Source organism: Capra hircus, chromosome 2 (genome assembly GCF_001704415.2).
Source record: "Capra hircus breed San Clemente chromosome 2, ASM170441v1, whole genome shotgun sequence".
Taxonomy (NCBI): domain Eukaryota; kingdom Metazoa; phylum Chordata; class Mammalia; order Artiodactyla; family Bovidae; genus Capra; species Capra hircus.
Window position 1 is genome coordinate 22,727,255 of NC_030809.1, and position 18,688 is coordinate 22,745,942.

At 38.7% G+C, this 18,688-nt stretch overlaps 1 protein-coding gene across 13 annotated transcripts in view; it reads left to right on the forward strand.

The window, feature by feature from the left end:
• DOCK10 (dedicator of cytokinesis 10) overlaps positions 1-18,688 on the forward strand; it is a 308,358-nt gene that overhangs the window by 143,231 nt on the left and 146,439 nt on the right. For all 13 annotated transcript variants that reach the window (XM_018058883.1, XM_018058892.1, XM_013973005.2 and 10 more), the window contains exon 3: positions 2,845-2,934. In XM_018058883.1, the coding sequence (XP_017914372.1) occupies positions 2,845-2,934 (90 nt within the window). The remainder of the gene's footprint in view (positions 1-2,844; positions 2,935-18,688) is intronic.

Here is an 18,688-nt window from a genome sequence, read left to right on the forward strand (position 1 = left end):
TGGCTTGAATCAATAGCCATGGCCTCTGAGCACTTCCAAACTTCCTTCACACACTGCAGTCAAATCCTGGGGCAAACACACTGACAGAGAGGCTCTTTATCTGTTTCAAGATGAGCTTTTATTTTTGCCATATGATGTATCTTGAATATAATTTTCCCATTATTTTGTGTCCCATCATGTTACATTCACATGACATTCTTCTTCTTTCAGGGTCCAAACTCCAGCTTCCTGATATGCACGTACATACATGCACATCCACACACTCACTCACTCATAGATACACTCACAGACCACACTCACTCACATGTGACACACACTCACCATGCACACACGCACACACACACACACACTCTCAAATACAGTCTACCTCCATGCATAATCACACAGACACTACACACACATACACACCCACCAGACACACATCACACACACATACATTCACACAGACATACACAACAGGCAACCACAGACACATACCACACACAAGTATTTGAGCACCCAGCCAGGCACTGAGGTTATAACAGTGAATAAAACAGACCGGATTGCTTTCCCACCAAGAGCTTATATCAAGAGTAAAGAAAAAATTGAAGAAAATATGAGCCTAGGATTAGAAGATAAGGAATGATTCTGCCCCTGGTGGCAGAACTGCAGTTGCCATTGTGAGCTCAAAAGACTAAATTGCCTGGACCCCTCCCCTTCCCATCTTCTGTGACAGTAAGGACAGATTTTGAGACTCTCATCTACTTAAATAATTAGTCTAGGAAAAATGCCCTTCATCTGTTGTTGTTGTTTAGTCACTAAGTCATGTCTGACTCTTTTGCAACCCCGTGGACTGTGTAGCCTGCCAGGCTTCTCTGTCTGTGGAGTTCTCCAGGCAAGAATACTGGAGTGGGTTGCCATTGCCTTCTGCAGGGGATCTTCCCAACCCAGAGACTGAACCCATGTCTCCTTCACTGGCAGTCTGCATTTCATCTAGAGCAGCTCAAACGAATCCTGAAAGTGAAAATGTCAGTAGCTCAGTCATGTTTTACTCTTCGCAACCCCATGCGCTATAGCCAGCCAGACTCCTCTGTCCATGAGATTCTCCAGGCAATAATACTGGAGTGGGTTGCCAGTCCCTTCTACAGGGGATCTTCCTGACCCAGGCTTGAACCTTAGTCTGTTATGTCTTCTACATTGCAGGCAGATTCTTTACCATCTGAGCCACCAGAAAATTTGCGCTATATGATTTGTAGGTTTGACAGTGTACAAAATAAAAGATCCCAACTGTTGGTACCATGTATGCTAACAGACTCATCATCCTAGCACCCCTGTAATCACCAAGGAGAACAGAATAAAGGAAGCTGGTGGCTGGGGTTGCAAAGTTACATGGCATCCCATAAGATATATACAGAGGAAACAATCTAAGCATTACATTTTAAATGTTTTCTTTTAAGAGATACTTTATCCTTTTAGTTAATGTATATTCATTTAATAAAAATTGGTTTGTTTAAAGTTGAAGTTTTATTGCTATGAAAATAAAGACACCAAAAACATGACTTATTTTCTTCAAGGTCTAGATTTACTGAATACCCTTTCTTCTCTCCCACCCTATCTGTGGCTACACACACATGGCTTCTGAAAGGGGCCAAATTTACCCTGTGACTATTCAGGAGATTATTCACAGTAGGATTGACATAATGCTGATTTTGTAGGTTTTCTTTTTCATTTTGAATGTATTTTATCATCAACAGCAACAAAGGTACCAATATAAATAGTCAAAATATACAGATGCCCCAATTTTTGTTTTCTCCATGGAAGGAAAGAGCTTAAAATTGTGAGCTCCATAGAGAAAACAGTAGTCTGTAATATCATAATCTTCCATTGTACATTGGGAGTACACCCCAAGATGCCTAGTGGGTGCCTGAAAGTGTAGATAGTACTCTATAAATACTATTTTTTCCTATACACACATACCTGTGATGATGTTTAACTTATAGATTAGGCACAGTAAAAGATTAACAACAGTAACTAATAGTAAAACAGAACAATTATACTATAATACAAAATATGTGAAAGTGGTCTCTCTATCACAGTGTGTTCTCATACTGTACTCACCCTTCTTCCAGTGATGATATGAGATGATAAAATGCCTAGGTGATGAGATGAAGCGAGGTGAATGATGTAGTGACATAGTATTAGGCTACTATTTATTGACCTTTTGACAATAAATCAGAAGGAGGGTCATCTGCTTTAGGTGATCCTGGATCCTAGAACCCTGAGAAGGTCAATGAGATAGGACAGTGGGGACAGGCGGAGTGGAGTGGCTTGAGATACCATCATACATCTCATAACAGAACACTAGAAGTTTCCATTTAATATTTTTGGACCCTGGTTAGCCACAGGTAACTGAAACCACAAATAAGGAGGGACTAACTGTAATTCTCCCTGGTGTCTCAGACAGTAAGGAATCCACCTGCAGTACAGGAGACCCAGGTTCTATTCCTGGGTCAAGAAGATCCCCTGGAGAAGGGCATGGCAACCCACTCCAGCGTTCTTGCCTGGAGAATTCCATGGAGAGAAGAGACTGGTGGGCTCCAATCCATGGGGTCGCACATGTGGGAGTCTGACACAACTGAGTGATTAATGCTTTCAGACTTGAAACTGTAATGCTGCTAGTGGTGATCAAAAGAGGTGTGAATCTTCCCTCGTAGAGAGTAAGTTGCTAAGAACTATGGAAGTTTCCATCTTCTCTTATCCTCAAATGCTGGGATCTAATACACTTTCTTATTGTGTCTTGGGGATGGTGGTCTGCGCAGTGCTTTCAAGCTGGAAGATTTAATTCTCTTTCCTTGTTCTTCTCAGACCACCACAGTATCTTGGGACATCCGAACCTTGTATTCAACAGTACCTGAAGATGCAGAGCGCAAAGCAGAAAATTTACTGGTGAAAGAGGTAAATGCCATGCTTCCAATCCATTATTTTAAAAAGTTTTGTTTTCCCCTATGTAGTTCTTAATGCAACTTCTTATTTTTGCTGCCTCCCTCTCTTTTTCAATAGAGAATTCCAAATGCACTTGTTAGTTAATGTCTTTCAACCTTTATTACTTATTTCCTGTGCATCATTTTTCATCATCTCATGACCATTCGAGTTCTAGAATTTTAAAATTTTGTTTTTACTTAATTTAAAATCCCCACATTGAGAAATAATTGAGTATTCCTAACAAAAAGATTTAATTTTATTTTACTTATTTGTATTGACTTGTAGGAAATGCCATATTATGCAAGAATTTTGGATAACCAAGTTTTTAAAAGAGATATTTCTTTCAAGTATTAACTATGAGACAGTTAAAGACTTCACTGGTAGCTTAGTGGTAAAGAATCTGCCTGCCAATGTAGGAGACGCAAGAGACACAGTTTCGATCCCTGGGCTGGAGAATCCCCTGGAGAAGGAAATGACAGACCACTCCAGTATTCTTGCCTGAAAAATTCCATGGACAGAGGAGCCTGGTGGGCTATAATCCACAGGGTCGCAAAGAGTCAGACATGACTGAGCACACACATGCACACAAAACCGTTTGGACAGCTTAAATAGACTGATAAATTCTGTTGGTGTAGCATCTATCTCCATGTAGTTGGTGTGTGTGTTAACCACTCAGTTGTGTTTGACTCTGCAACCCCATAGACTGTAGTCCGCCAGTCTCCTCTGTCCGTAGAATTCTCCAGGCAAGAATACTGGAGTGGGTTGCCATTTACTTCTCCAAGTTGGTATAAAACTGCTTCTTCTAGCCAGACTTCAGGCAGCTTTGGGACAGGGATTGGACATACACTTAACAGCTATTTCTCATTTGTTTGAAAGTGAAAGTGAAAGTGTTAGTAGCTCAGTTCAGTTCAGTCACTGAGTCATATCTGACTCTTTGCAACCCCATGGACTGCAGCATGCCAGGCTTCACCAACTCCCACAGCTTACATAAATTAATGTCCATCAAGTCGGTGGTACCATCCAACCATTTCATCCTCTGTCATCCCCTTCACCTCTGGCCTTCAATCTTTCCCAGCGTCAGGGTCTTTTCAAATGAGTCAGCTCTTCACGTCAGGTGGCCAAAGTATTGGAGTTTCAGCTTCAGCATCAGTCCTTCCAGTGAACACCCAGGACTGATCTCCTTCAGGATGGACTGGTTGGATCTCCTTGTAGTCCCAGGGACTCTCAAGAGTCTTCTCCAACACCACAGTTCAAAAGCATCAATTCTTCAGCACTCAGTTTTCTTTATAATCCAACTCTCACATCCATACATGAACACTGGAAAAACCATAGCTTTGATGAGACAGACCTTTGTTGGCAACGTAATGTCTCTGCTTTTTAATATGCTGTCTAAGTTGGCCATAACTTTTCTTCCAAGGAACAAGTGTCTTTTAATTTCATGGCTGCAGTCACCATCTGCAGTGATTTTGGAGCCCGCAAAAATAGTCTGTCACTGTTCCCATTACTTCTCCATCTATTTGCCATGAAGTGATGGGACTGGATGCCATGATCTTAGTTTTGTTAATGTTGAGTTTTAAGCCAACTTTTCACTCTCCTCTTTCACTTTCATCAAGAGGCTCTTTAGTTCTTCTTCACTTTCTGCCATAAAGGTGGTGTCATCTGCATATCTGAGGTTATTGATATTTCTCCTGGCAATCTTGATTCCAGCTTGTGCTTCATCCAGCCTAGCGTTTCTCATGATGTACTCTACATATAAGTTAAATAAGCAGAGTGATAATATGCAGCCTTGATGCACTTCTTTCCCGATTTGGAACCAGTCTGTTGTTCCATGTCCAGTTCTAATTGTTGCTTCTTGACCTGCATACAGATTTCTCAGGAGGCAGGTAAGGTGGTCTGGTATTCCAATCTCTTTAAGAAGTTTCCATAGTTTTTTGTGATCCACACAGTCAAAGGCTTTGACCTAGTCAATAAAGCAGAAGTAGATGTTTTTCTGGAACTCTCTTGCTCTTTTGATGATCCAAAGGATGTTGGCAATTTGATCTCTGTTTCCTCTGCCTTTTCTAAATCTAGCTTGAATATCTAGAAGCTCACGGTTCACCTACTGTTGAAGCCTGGCTTGAAGAATTTTGAGCATTACTTTGCTAGCATGTGAAATGAGTGCAATTGTGTAGTAGTTTGAGCATTCTTTGGAATTTCCTTTCTTTGGGATCGGAATGAAAACTGACCTTTTCCAGTCCTATGGCCACTGCTGAGTTTTCCAAATTTGCTGACATATTGAGTGCAGCACTTTCACAGCATCATTTTTTAGGATTTGAAATAGCTCAACTGGAATTCCATCATCTCCACTAGCTTTGTTCATAGTGATGTGTTCTAACGCCCACTTAACTTCACAGTCCAGGATGTCTGGTTCTCGTTGAGTGATCACACTATCATGGTTATCTGGGTCATGAAGATCTTTTTTATATCATTCTTCGGTGTATTCTTGCCTCCTCTTCTTAATATCTTCTGCTTCTGTTAGGTCCATACCATTTCTGTCCTTTATTGTGCCCATCTTTGCATGAAATCTTCCCTTGGTATCTCTTATTTTCTTGAAAAAAAATCTATATCTTTCCCATTCTATTGTTTTCCTCTATTTCTTTGCATTGATCACTGAGGAAGGCTTTCTTATCTCTCTTTGGTCTTCCTCTTATCTCTCTTTCCTATTCTTCTTATCTTCTTTGCTATTCTTTGGAACTCTGCATTCAAATGGGCATATCTTTCCTTTTCTCATTTGCCTTTCAGTCCTGTCTGACTCTTTGCAACCCCATGGACTATAGCCCACCAGGCTCCTCTTTCATGAGATTCTCCAGGCAAGAATACTGGAGTGGGTTGCCATTCCTTTCCCCAGGGGATCTTCCCAACCCAGGGATCGAACCCGGGTCTCCAGCATTGCAGGCAGATTCTTTACCATCTGCTCCACCAGCTGTTGAATGAGTAAGTGTAGCCAGTCCTTCCTTTACAGAAAATGCAGTGATAACATTTACCCAGCATAGATCACATTGAAAGTAGTGGAATCTAAATGTAATCTTTAATCCTAAGAAAATAGTATATCCCAATTAGGATTTAATAAAGGTACATGAAACAGCAAAACCCTTCCTCAGCTTTTAAGCATATTTGTATGAGTAGAAGTTTATTAATCAGAGTATTCCTAATCTGATTAATCATATATATTTTATGTTGGACCATTCAGTCCACACCATCTTTGCCATAGAGTTTTCCTCTTCTCCCCAACTGTCATTTCATATTTATTTTCTCAAAGTTCACATTAAATTACAACATCTTCTAAGAAGGTGATGAGAAAGAATGAGTAAAGTGTCATTCAGAAAACATCAGGATATCTGATTATACTGTTTTCACATTTACTGTTTAAAGTATGACATCAGTACCAGAGTATTTTGTTTACAGTTACCTTACAGGAAGTTTCCATATCTCGTAGGGCATCATTGTTTCTTATTTTTTGGGTTTTTGTTTTTTTAAAAAAAAGCTGGTAAATCATTTTCTGCACAAGCAAATCAAAATCATTGAAACCAGGTCTACAAAGCTCCTACAGTAAGCATGTGTTAACTTAGGTATGATTTGAAATATTTATGATGTTGAAACTCGTAGCAGGGAATATTTAACTAGGTCTTTTTATGTTTTCTTTACTAAACTATTGTACTTTTTGTTGTTGTTGTGGCTCAGTTGCTCAGTCGTGTCCGACTCTTTGTGACCCCATGGACTGCAGCATGCGAGGCTTCCCTGTCCTTCACTATCTCCCGGAGTTTGTTCAAACTCATGTTCATTGAGTTAGTGATGCCATCCAACCATCTTATCCTCTGTTGCCCTCTTCTCCTCTTGCTCTCAATACTTCCCAGAATCAGGGTCTTTTCCAGTGAGTCGATTCTTCACATCAGTTGGCCAAAGTATTGGAACTTCAACTTCAGCACTAGTCCTTCCAATGAATATTCAGGGTTGATTTCCTTTAGTCCATTTTTAAGTCCGAGGGACTCTCAAGAGTCTTCTCCAACACCTCGGTTAGAAAGTATCAGTTCTTCAGAGCTCAGCCTTCTTTATAGTCCAACTCTCACATCCCTACATGATTACTGGAAAAATCATAGCTTTGACTATATGGACCTCTGTCAGGAAAGTGATGTCTCTGCTTTTTTAATACCCTATCTAGCGTATTAAATACACTTCCTTCTTAAAAATCTTTAACTTTGTTGTTCAATTTATTTCCACATATTTTATAGTATTGTTGCAAAATTGTGAGTAGACTTCTTTTCTTACTATTTATTGCTGATATTTTTTAAAAGCTACTCATTTTCAAATTTAAAATTTCTTTTTTTCTAATAAGTATATTGTTTCTTTAATTTTTGTCTTATTATCTAACATCTCTAAAACAATACTGAATAATAATTCCAATCAAGCATCCTGTCTTATTCTTGATTTGATGTTTTATGATAGTTTCAGAGACAAAAGAAATGTCTAATGAAGGTCTTTCTGGTCTTTATCATGTTTAAGAAGGACCTTTTTTGGTCTCCACAGTGTTTATAAAGACTGGATACCCAGTGTTACAAAGTTCATATCCAGCCTATTGACATAATAGCCTTTTTGCTTGAATTTAGTGCTGCAATAGAATTAATAGGTTACTGTCCTATGAATACATACTTGTGTTTCTGGTTTAAACTTTCTTGTTCAAGTTGTATTTCTACCTTAATTCTTTGCTGCATTAGAATTGCTAATTTTTTTCAAATTTTTGCATTTATATTCATGAGTGAAATCTGGCTCTAGTTTTTTTTTTATTTCTTTGGTATTAGATAAATGTTAACTCTTAAAAATAGACATTCTCCATCATTCTCTGCCTTCTGAAATTAAAATAATAATAATAATAATTAGCCAGTGAAAGAAACCAAGTATTTGAAACAGACCCAAATGCGTACGGTTACTTGATAAATGGTAAATGTGGCACCTCAAATTCCTGGTGAAGGGTGGACTGTTCTACAAATACCACTTGGCTAGCCATTTTGGACAAAAGTAGTTAGGGCTGTATCTAACAGTACATGTAAAAATTAATTCCAGATGAATTTTTTATATCTTAATTTCAAAAGCAGAAGCTGTAAAAACATGGGAAGACATTTTAAAATGAAAAGTTGACTAGTTACTTTGGGCCAGATATGCTTCTCAGGCCTTTCCTTGCAATAATGACAGGCATAGGTTTCATCATCATCATCACCTTCTAATGATGAGGAAACTTTCATAGAAAAATTAAGGAACATGTACAGCATTATACAGCCGGGAATAGACGGGTCCAGCATCCCAACCCATGCTCTCTGGCCCCTAGCCTCTTAACCACGATGCTGACTGCCATGTGTGCTTTGCTATAGCTGCCCTCTGGAAAGAACACTTGCCTCAGTCTTCGCCCTAACAACCCCCTGTAGCTTTGTAATCCTAATGCCTGTAGTTATTGGGCCATACTTTGCAAAACATTGACTGAATTTTTCCAAGCAGAGTAAGCCAGCCCTGAAGTGAATTCACATTGCCATTTTTGTAGGATTTTGTAGAAACACGTGTTCCCCTTACAGTGGCTCCCGTATTGCACTAAGCAAACTTTTGGATCCACCCTGTGCTCAGTTGCCCTGTTGCTCCCCACTAGGGGGCAAGGATAAATACCCTGATTGCTAGGCAACAAATTGACATGAATCTTATTTAAACACCCCAAGTTCAACACTAATGTTGCATTCTGCCTCTCTACACTCTACTTTTGACAACTCTGAGCCTCTTAGGAAAGGCGGTGGCCATTCTTTCCTTTTTCAAATCTTGAATAACTTTGTGCTTTTAATGGGAACTTAAATAAAATGAGCAATCTCTTCCTTTACTGTTTTATCTGTTATTAATTCTCTTTTGTGTCTATGAAATGTAAGGTTAAATATTCCCCCAGACAAGAGTATAGGTGTACTTCACATCCACTAAAGCACTTCACAGTTACGTAAAACTAACACAAGTCAGAGTTCAGCAACATTCTATATATAGGTTAGATATGTAGGTATATATATGTATATATACATATATATATGTAGAGAGAGAGCATTTAATGTTACAGAACTGCGACCTCATTTTAAACCCTACAAAGCAGGTTCTGAATGATCAATAACTTGCCCATATTCACACAGAGTGGGAATTAACACCATGCTCTTAACCACTTTTACCTCTGACCCTTTGAAAAACTCTTAATATCCTGATCTAATGGGGCTATTTTCACTGTGCACAAGGGAATATACCCTTCATTTAGATAAGATTTTATCTTTCTGCCTCAGTTTCTCTGTCTTTAAATGAGGATATTAATAATACCAATGCCACGTTTCTAAAAATAAATGTAGCAATAGTATGAAAACACTTGGAACATGACTGGGAAGCAATGTCTTCATCTGGTCCTCATAAATAGCCTAAAATCAACATCTATAACTATAAAAATTATAAAAGACTTCCATGATAAAACAAGCACCACTTCCTTCCACTGGAAGGTCAGGGGAGCAATTAAAGGGATCTATAAATAGGAGGCAGACTTCTCAAGCAAAACTTTAACAGCAAAGTTTTCATTTTAATGTACACAAAACATTAATTAGTGCTAAGCTCTTGGTTTGGTCTCTCTTAACAAAGAAGATGAGCAAGTACAGAATGGAGATTAATATAGTGACTCAACAGGAAGCAAGGGTCCAGGGACCACTTCATCTGAATAGCTGGGAAATATAGTAAGTACTAAGGCAGCAAGTTACTCTGCCAGCAAAGCCTTCTGTGATTTCTAGAAATCAACCTGCATCAGGAGTAGACTAACAATGAAGTGAGGCATAAGTCATGAAATCAAGAATCCAAGTCTCACCTTGGTCAAGACATAAAACACTCATAGATTTAAATTTCAATAAATGACTATAAATATTTAAAAAAAAAAGAGTCGTGAAAGCATTAAAAGAATAGAAGCAAAATATCTATATCTACATCTGTATCTGAATATATACACACACATACACAATGATTATGTACTGTACTCATCCAGAAAGTACTAAGTTACTGAGGCAAGGAAGAGTTCAGATTTTTAAACAGGGCTTCCAGACCAGCAATAATTGAATTTTCCATGAAAAAAAAAATGATAAAAGAACCCAAGATTAAATAGGGAAAACAAACTAGATTCAAAGAAGACAGAATAAATGTCATTGAAGTCGCTAGGCTTCCATAGAAAATGCACAATAAAAACCGGGAAAAAGTTGATTAAGATCAGAGCAGACACTAATTTCACATAGGCACGGAGTGTGCTGCAGAAAGCCGGAACTGCAGGATGTTCATGATCACAAACACCCACAAAGTTCTTTAACCAGCTAACATCCACAGTCGCCTTAGAAGAGAATAATGGCATAAAATAGTCCCCAGGATTTTTTTGGCCATGGAGAAATTCTGCCTCCCCCCTGGGTATCTTGAGAAATGTCTCTCAGAAATGCCGATGTAAATCTGATGGAAGAAAATCAACAGGAATTGGGGGCACGGTAGAGTTCAAGCCAGAGAGACTATTTTAATAGCCTAGCTGGGTTAAAGATCTGTACTAGCAGATAATGGTGGTAACAGCAGAGAACGGTTAAGGAGATGGAATTCACAGGAGTTGGTGATGGAGAAGAGAAAACTGTGTTGGTGATGACGCCCACATTTCTGGCTTGGGCTATTAGTTTGATAGTTGTGTCAGTAATTTAAATAAGGTACCCAGAAGAAAGTACAGATTGCTCAAGCAGAGATGGATGAAGAGAATAGATGACATCTCTGGGTGACATGCAGAGCAAGAGATTCAACAAGATACATACATAGGTCTCAATATAGTAGGAAGGGGTGGGCTCTGGCTCTGTCTTTAAAAATCGAAACTCTGAATCTGGAAGAACTTGCCCAGGAATGACACGAGGCAGGTCCCTGAGTGACGTTCCCACGTAAGAGGCTGGGAAAGAGAGCCCAACACAAGAAGTCGACCAGTGGACCAGGCGGTAGGAAGAAAACAAGGAGAAATGGTTTCTTAGAATCAAAGAACTGTCAGTAGCGAGAGTGAGGCAATGATATAAAACACCAGTGACGTGTCAAGATTGGGTAATTCACTGGATTTGGTAATTGAGAGTCACCAGTTGTTCTTTAACAGAGCAGTTTCATAAACTTTGATCACAACCTGATTACTGCTGGGTGAACTCTGAACAGAAGCAAAGTGTGTTATCTTGTCAAAGAAGGTATATGTTTGTCTCCTTACCTAGGAAGTGCCTTGAGAGTAAACCCAGTAAAAATATTGGAACTCTTCAGGTACAACACTGAATCCTGAAGTTAAAAATAGTTCAGTAGACTATTAAATTATGTACCAAAATATTGAAAATGAAATTTCTTTCTCTCTTTCTTCCTCTTCCACCATCTGGACTCAGATAAGTGGTGTTCAATTAATTCACAAGAAAATTATGAATAGTCAGGATAAAAGCTGCATCATGTTGAGAGAAGATTTTAAACAACATGGGTCCTAGCATTTCAAGAAAATTATGGGGAGAGGGAGATTAGCCTTGATTTTAAACGTATTTCATGCAGTGTCATTTTGTTAACTGAAAGAAATATATCTAAACAAAATGAAATGCATCTTGTCAAGCAATTTTATTTCTTTTATGGTTAAAATAATTTTATATATTTTATCTGTAATTTTGAACTGTATATTGTATACTTGTATAAAGAAACCATTCTTTTGACCAAAATGCCTTTGTACTTTATACAAATAGTTTGAATCTCATATGTAGAATAATGTGCAATTAAACTTACCAAGAAATAAGAATAAGTCTTTCAATAAATAATTCTAGGGTTTCTTTGCATGTATAAATAAATTAAGTAAAGAAATGAAAGCTGTTTTCAGAATCTGAAACATTGGGCAGAAATGAGTGGTTCTAATGCATTCATTAACCTTGGACGACCAGAGCATAGTAAGCATGGTTTTCTTCAGTCTAGAACTAGTTCCTCTGCTCTGACATCAGGGCTACATGCGCAGTTTGTAGTGCTGGAAAAGAAGTGTCCAAGGAGTCCCTTGGACAGCAAGATCAAACCAGTCAGTCCCTTTGCAGGCAGACGCTTTAACCTCTGAGCCACCAGGGAAGCCCCAATCCTAAAGAAAATCGACCCTGAATATTCACTAGAAGGACTGATGCTGAAGCTGAAGCTCCAGTACTTTGGACACCTGATGCAAAGAGCCGACTCGTTGGAAAAGACCCTGATGCTGGGAAAGACTGAGAACAGGAGAACGAGGTGACAGAAGAGAAGATTAAATAGTATCCCCTCCTCAATGGACATGAATTTGAGCAAACTCTGGGACAGGGAAGCCTGGCATGCTGCAGTTCATGGAGTTGCAAAGAGTAAGACACGGCTTAGCAACTGAACACATTGGGGGAAACACAACTATAAAAAAACCTCTCCAAATTGCAAATAATTCATAATATTTTCTTAATTAGTGCAAATAAAAAGATTCTTGTTTCTGTTTTGAAGAGGCTCTTAATTCATTAGTGAAGGTCTTGTTGGATGTTAAGGGAATTTTATATTGTATGTACTTTTATAAGTATTTTTATAAGTACAGCCATATTTATTTTGCAACTTCAAGAATTTAATGGAAAATGATATCAAAATCTGTTAACCTGTATGTAGGCCTAGTTTATATAATGATTTTTTTTCTGTCATGGTCAGAATAAAATGGATCACCCAATTTTTTTTTAATATATATATACTAGATGTATGATAGTAAAGCTCAATGATAAATAATCTTCCTGCCAATGGAGGAGATGAGGGTTCAAACCCTGGGTCAGGAAGATCCCCTGGAGAAGGAAATGGCACCCTTCTTCAGTATTCTTGCCTGGAAAATGCCATGGACAGAGGAGCCTGGCGGGCTATAATCCACTGTGTTGCAAAGAGTTAGACACGACTGAGTGCACACACATACACACACACAGACATAAACATACGAATGTTGATTACAGTAAATTCAAATTAATCTACCCTTTAGTGGCATTAGGATAGAATGTATATGGAAAATGCAATTTGAAAATGAAGTCAAATTTTTTTGTGTTTTATATTAACCATCCTGAAGAAACATATTTCCTAGTTGTTCAATTCCCTAGAATAGTAGTCTTGTTTCCAAATATGCAAGTGTCAGTCACTCAGTCATGTCCAACTCTTTGTGACCCCGTGGACTGTAGCCCACCAGGCTCTTCTGTCCATGGAATTCTCCAGGCAAGAAAACAGGAGTGGGTTGCCATTTCCTTCTCCACCAAGAATGCAAAATGGTTCCAATTCTATTCCTCTAGACTTCTTCACAATAAGAGTCATCCTATGTTTGGTGGTAAGTGAATAAAGACAGAGCAATATTGCATAGGAACCTGGAATGTCAGGTCCATGAATCAAGGCAAATTGGAAGTGGTCAAACAAGAGATGGCAAGAGTGAACGTCGACATTCTAGGAATCAGCGAACTAAAATGGACTGGAATGGGTGAATTTAACTCAGATGACCATTACATCTACTACTGCGGGCAGGAATCCCTCAGAAGAAATGGAGTAGCCATCATGGTCAACAAAAGAGTCCGAAATGCAGTACTTGGATGCAGTCTCAAAAACGACAGGATGATCACTGTTCATCTCCAAGGCAAACCATTCAATATCACAGTTATCCAAGTCTATGCCCCAACCAGTAACACTGAAGAAACTGAAGTTGAACAGTTTTATGAAGACCTACAAGACCTTTTAGAACTAACACCCCCAAAAGATGTCCTTTTCATTATAGGGGACTGGAATGCAAAAGTAGGAAGTCAAGAAACACCTGGAGTAACAAGCAAATTTGGCCTTGGAATGCAGAATGAAGCAGGGCAAAGACTAATAGAGTTTTGCCAAGAAAATGCACTGGTCATAGCAAACACCCTCTGCAACAACACAAGAGAAGACTCTACACATGGGCATCACCAGATGGTCAACACCGAAATCAGATTAATTATATTCTTTTTAGCCAAAGATGGATACACTCTATACAGTCAACAAAAACAAGACCAGGAGCTGACTGTGGCTCAGAACATGAACTCCTTATTACCAGATTCAGACTTAAATTGAAGAAAGTAGGGAAAACCGCTAGACCATTCATGTATGACCTAAATCAAATCACTTATGATTATACAGTAGAAGTGAGTAATAGATTTAAGGTCTAGATCTGATAGATAGAGTGCCTGATGAACTATGGAATGAAGTTCATGACATTGTACAGGAGACAGGGATCAAGACCATCCCCAAGGAAAAGAAAAGCAAAAAAGCAAAATGGCTGTCTGGGGAGGCCTTACAAATAGCTGTGAAAAGAAGAGAGGTGAAAAGCAAAGGAGAAAAGGAAAGATATAAGCATCTGAATGCAGAGTTCCAAAGAATAGCAAGAAGAGATAAGAAAGCCTTCTTCAGCGATCAATGCAAAGAAATAGAGGAAAAGAACAGAATGGGAAAGACCAGAGATCTCTTCAAGAAAATTAGAGATACCAAGGGAACATTTCATGCAAAGAAGGGCTCGATAACGGACAGAAATGGTCTGGACCTAACAGAAGCAGAAGATATTAAGAAAAGGTGGCAAGAATACATGGAAGAACTGTACAAAAAAGATCTTCACGACACAGATAATCATGATGTGATCACTAATCTAGAGCCAGACATCTTGGAATGTGAAGTCAAGTGGGCCTTAGAAAACATCACTATGAACAAAGCTAGTGGAGGTGATGGAATTCCAATGGAGCTGTTTCAAATCCTGAAAGATGATGCTGTGAAAGTGCTGCATTCAATAGGCCAGCAACTTTGGAAAACTCAGCAGTGGCCACAAGACTGGAAAAGGTCAGTTTTCATTCCGATCCCAAAGAAAGGCAATGCCAAAGAATGCTCAAACTACCACACAATTGCACCCATCTCACATGCTAGTAAAGTAATGCTCAAAATTCTCCAAGCCAGGCTTCAGCAATACATGAACCGTGAACTCCCTGATGTTCAAGCTGGTTTTAAAAAAGGCAGAGGAACCAGAGATCAAATTGCCAACATCCACTGGATCATGGAAAAAAGCAAGAGAGCTCCAGAAAAACATATATTTCTGCTTTATTGACTATGCCAAAGCCTTTGACTATGTGCATCACAATAAACTGTGGAAAATTCTGAGAGAGATGGGAATACCAGACCACCTGACCTGCTTCTTGAGAAATCTGTATGCAGGTCAGGAAGCAACAGTTAGAACTGGACATGGAACAACAGACTGGTTCCAAAAAGGAAAAGGAGTCCGTCAAGGCTGTATATTGTCACCCTGCTTATTTAACTTCTATGCAGAGTACATCATGAGAAACGCTGGAGTGGAAGAAACACAAGCTGGAATCAAGATTGCTGGGAGAAATATCAATAACCTCAGATATGCAGATGACACCACCCTTATGGCAGAAAGTAAAGAGGAGCTAAAAAGCCTCTTGATGAAAGTGAAAGAGGAGACTGAAAAAGTTGACTTAAAGCTCAACATTCAGAAAACTAAGATCATGGCATCCAGTCCCATCACTTCATGGCAAATAGATGGGGAAACAGTAGAAACAGTGTCAGACTTTATTTTGGGGGGCTCCAAAATCACTGCAGATGGTGACTGCAGCCATGAAATTAAAAGACTCTTACTCCTTGGAAGAAAAGTTATGACCAACCTAGATAGTATATTCAAAAGCAGAGACATTACTTTGCCGACTAAGGTCTGTCTAGTCAAGGCTATGGTTTTTCCTGTGGTCATGTATGGATGTGAGAGTTGGACTGTGAAGAAGGCTGAGCGCCAAAGAATTGATGCGTTTGAACTGTGGTGTTGGAGAAGACTCTTGAGGGTCCCTTGGACTGCAAGGAGATCCAACCAGTCCATTCTGAAGGAGATCAACCCTGGAATTTCTTTGGAAGGAATGATGCTAAAGCTGAAGCTCCAGTACTTTGGACACCTCTTGCGAAGGGTTGACTCATTGGAAAAGACTCTGATGCTGGGAGGGATTGGGGGGCAGGAGGATAAGGGGACGACAGAGGATGAGATGGCTGGATGGCATCACAGACTCGACGGATGTGAGTCTGAGTGAACTCCGGGAGTTGGTGATGGACAGGGAGGCCTGGCGTGCTGTGATTCATGGGGTTACAAAGAGTCAGACACAACTGAGTGACTGAACTGAACTGAACTTAATAAAGACAGAAATATAAATCCGAGACCGTGGAATATAAAAATAAGAATAAAGATTCCTCATAAGTTTGTACCTAAAATTTCAATTGCATTGAATTATAATTTTTGAATTATATGAAAAGAATGATTAAATCATAATTTTATCAAAGGTATTTTTGTTCGTTTGTTTGTTGTTGTTGTTTTTTAGTACCATCCATTTGTTATGTCCTGACAAAAGAGCTGGGATAATTAGCTGGAAAATTAAAGTGTATTCCCCCAGATTAGGCACAGATATGACTTTTGAAAGTCTAATTTTAACGTTTGTTCAGTTGCCTTAATGCAGCACATTTTGAAAAGACAAGCCAAATACCTTGATTCACTTTCAGTTTAAATCAACCAAGACAGCAATTTAGACAATTCTATAATTCAAACAAAATAGTTTAAAAATTATTTTCACTTATGGCTGGCCTTTGCTATGTACAGGCATATTTACACTGTACAGGCATATTTATATACATAGCAACATTATCTAATATCAAATAATATTTTTTTTTATTTTTACTTTATTTTACTTTACAATTCTGTATTGGTTTTGCCCTACATTGACATGAATCCACCACGGGTGTACATGCATTCCCAAACATGAACCCCCCTCCCACCTCCCTCCCCATAACATCTCTCTGGGTCATCCCCGTGTACCAGCCCCAAGCATGCTGTATCCTGCATCGGACATAGACTGGCGATTGGATTCTTACATGATAGTATACATGTTTCAATGCCATTCTCCCAAATCATCTCACCCTCTCCCTCTCCCTCTGAGTCCAAAAGTCCGCTATACACATCTGTGTCTTTTTTGCTGTCTTGCATACAAGGCCATCATTGCCATCTTTCTAAATTCCATATATATATGTTAGTATACTGTATTGGTGTTTTTCTTTCTGGCTTACTTCACTCTGTATAATCGGCTCTAGTTTCATCCATCTCATCAGAACTGATTCAAATGTATTCTTTTTAATGGCTGAGTAATACTCCATTGTGTATATGTACCACTGCTTTCTTATCCATTCATCTGCTGATGGACATCTAGGTTGTTTCCATGTCCTGGCTATTATAAACAGTGCTGCGATAAACATTGGGGTACATGTGTCTCTTTTAATTCTGGTTTCCTCGGTGTGTATGCCCAGAAGTGGGATTGCTGGGTCATAAGGCAGTTCTATTTGCAATTTTTTAAGGAATCTCCACAGTTCTCCATAGTGGCTGTACTAGTTTGCATTCCCACCAACAGTGTAAGAGGGTTCCCTTTTCTCCACACCCTCTCCAGCATTTATTGCTTGCAGATTTTTGGATCGCAACCATTCTGACTGGTGTGAAGTGGTACCTCATTGTGGTTTTGATTTGCATTTCTCTAATAATGAGTGATGTTGAGCATCTTTTCATGTGTTTGTTAGCCATCCATATGTCTTCTTTGGAGAAATGTCTATTTAGTTCTTTGGCCCATTTTTTGATTGGGTCATTTATTTTCTGGAATTGAGCTGCATAAGTTGCTTGTATATTTTTGAGATTAGTTGTTTGTCAGTTGCTTCATTTGCTATTATTTTCTCCCATTCAGAAGGCTGTCTTTTCACCTTGCTTATAGTTTCCTTTGTTGTGCAGAAGCTTTTAATTTTAATTAGATCCCATTTGTTTAGTTTTGCTTTTATTTCCAGAATTCTGGGAGGTGGATCACAGAGGATCCTGCTGTGATTTATGTCGGAGAGTGTTTTGCCTATGTTCGCCTCTAGGAGTTTTATAGTTTCTGGTCTTACATTTAGATCTTTAATCCATTTTGTTTATTTTTGTGTGAGGTGTTAGAAAGTGACCTAGTTTCATTCTTTTACAAGTGGTTGACCAGTTTTCCCAGCACCACTTATTAAACAGATTGTCTTTACTTCATTGTATATTCTTGCCTCCTTTGTCAAAGATAAGGTGTCCATATGTGTGTGGATTTATCTCTGGGTTTTCTGTTTTGTTCCATTGATCTATATGTCTGTCTTTGTGACAGTACCATACTGCCTTGATGACTGTGGCTTTGTAGTAGAGCCTGAGGTCAGGCAAGTTGATTCCTGCAGTTCCATTCTTCTTTCTCAAGGTTGCTTTGGCTGTTTGAGGTTTTTTGTATTTCCATACAAATCTTGAAATTATTTGTTCTAGTTCTGTGAAAAATATGGCTGGTAGCTTGATAGCCATTGAATTTGTAAATTGCTTTGGGTAGTATACTCATTTTCACTATATTGATTCTTCCAATTGAATTTGTAAATTGCTTTGGGTAGTATACTCATTTTCACTATATTGATTCTTCCAAACCATGAACATGGTATATTTCTCCATCTATTAGTATCCTCTTTGATTTCTTTCATCAGTGTTTTATAGTTTTCTATATATAGGTCTTTAGTTTCTTTAGGTAGATATACTCCTAAGTATTTTATTCTTTTCGTTGCAATGGTGAATGAA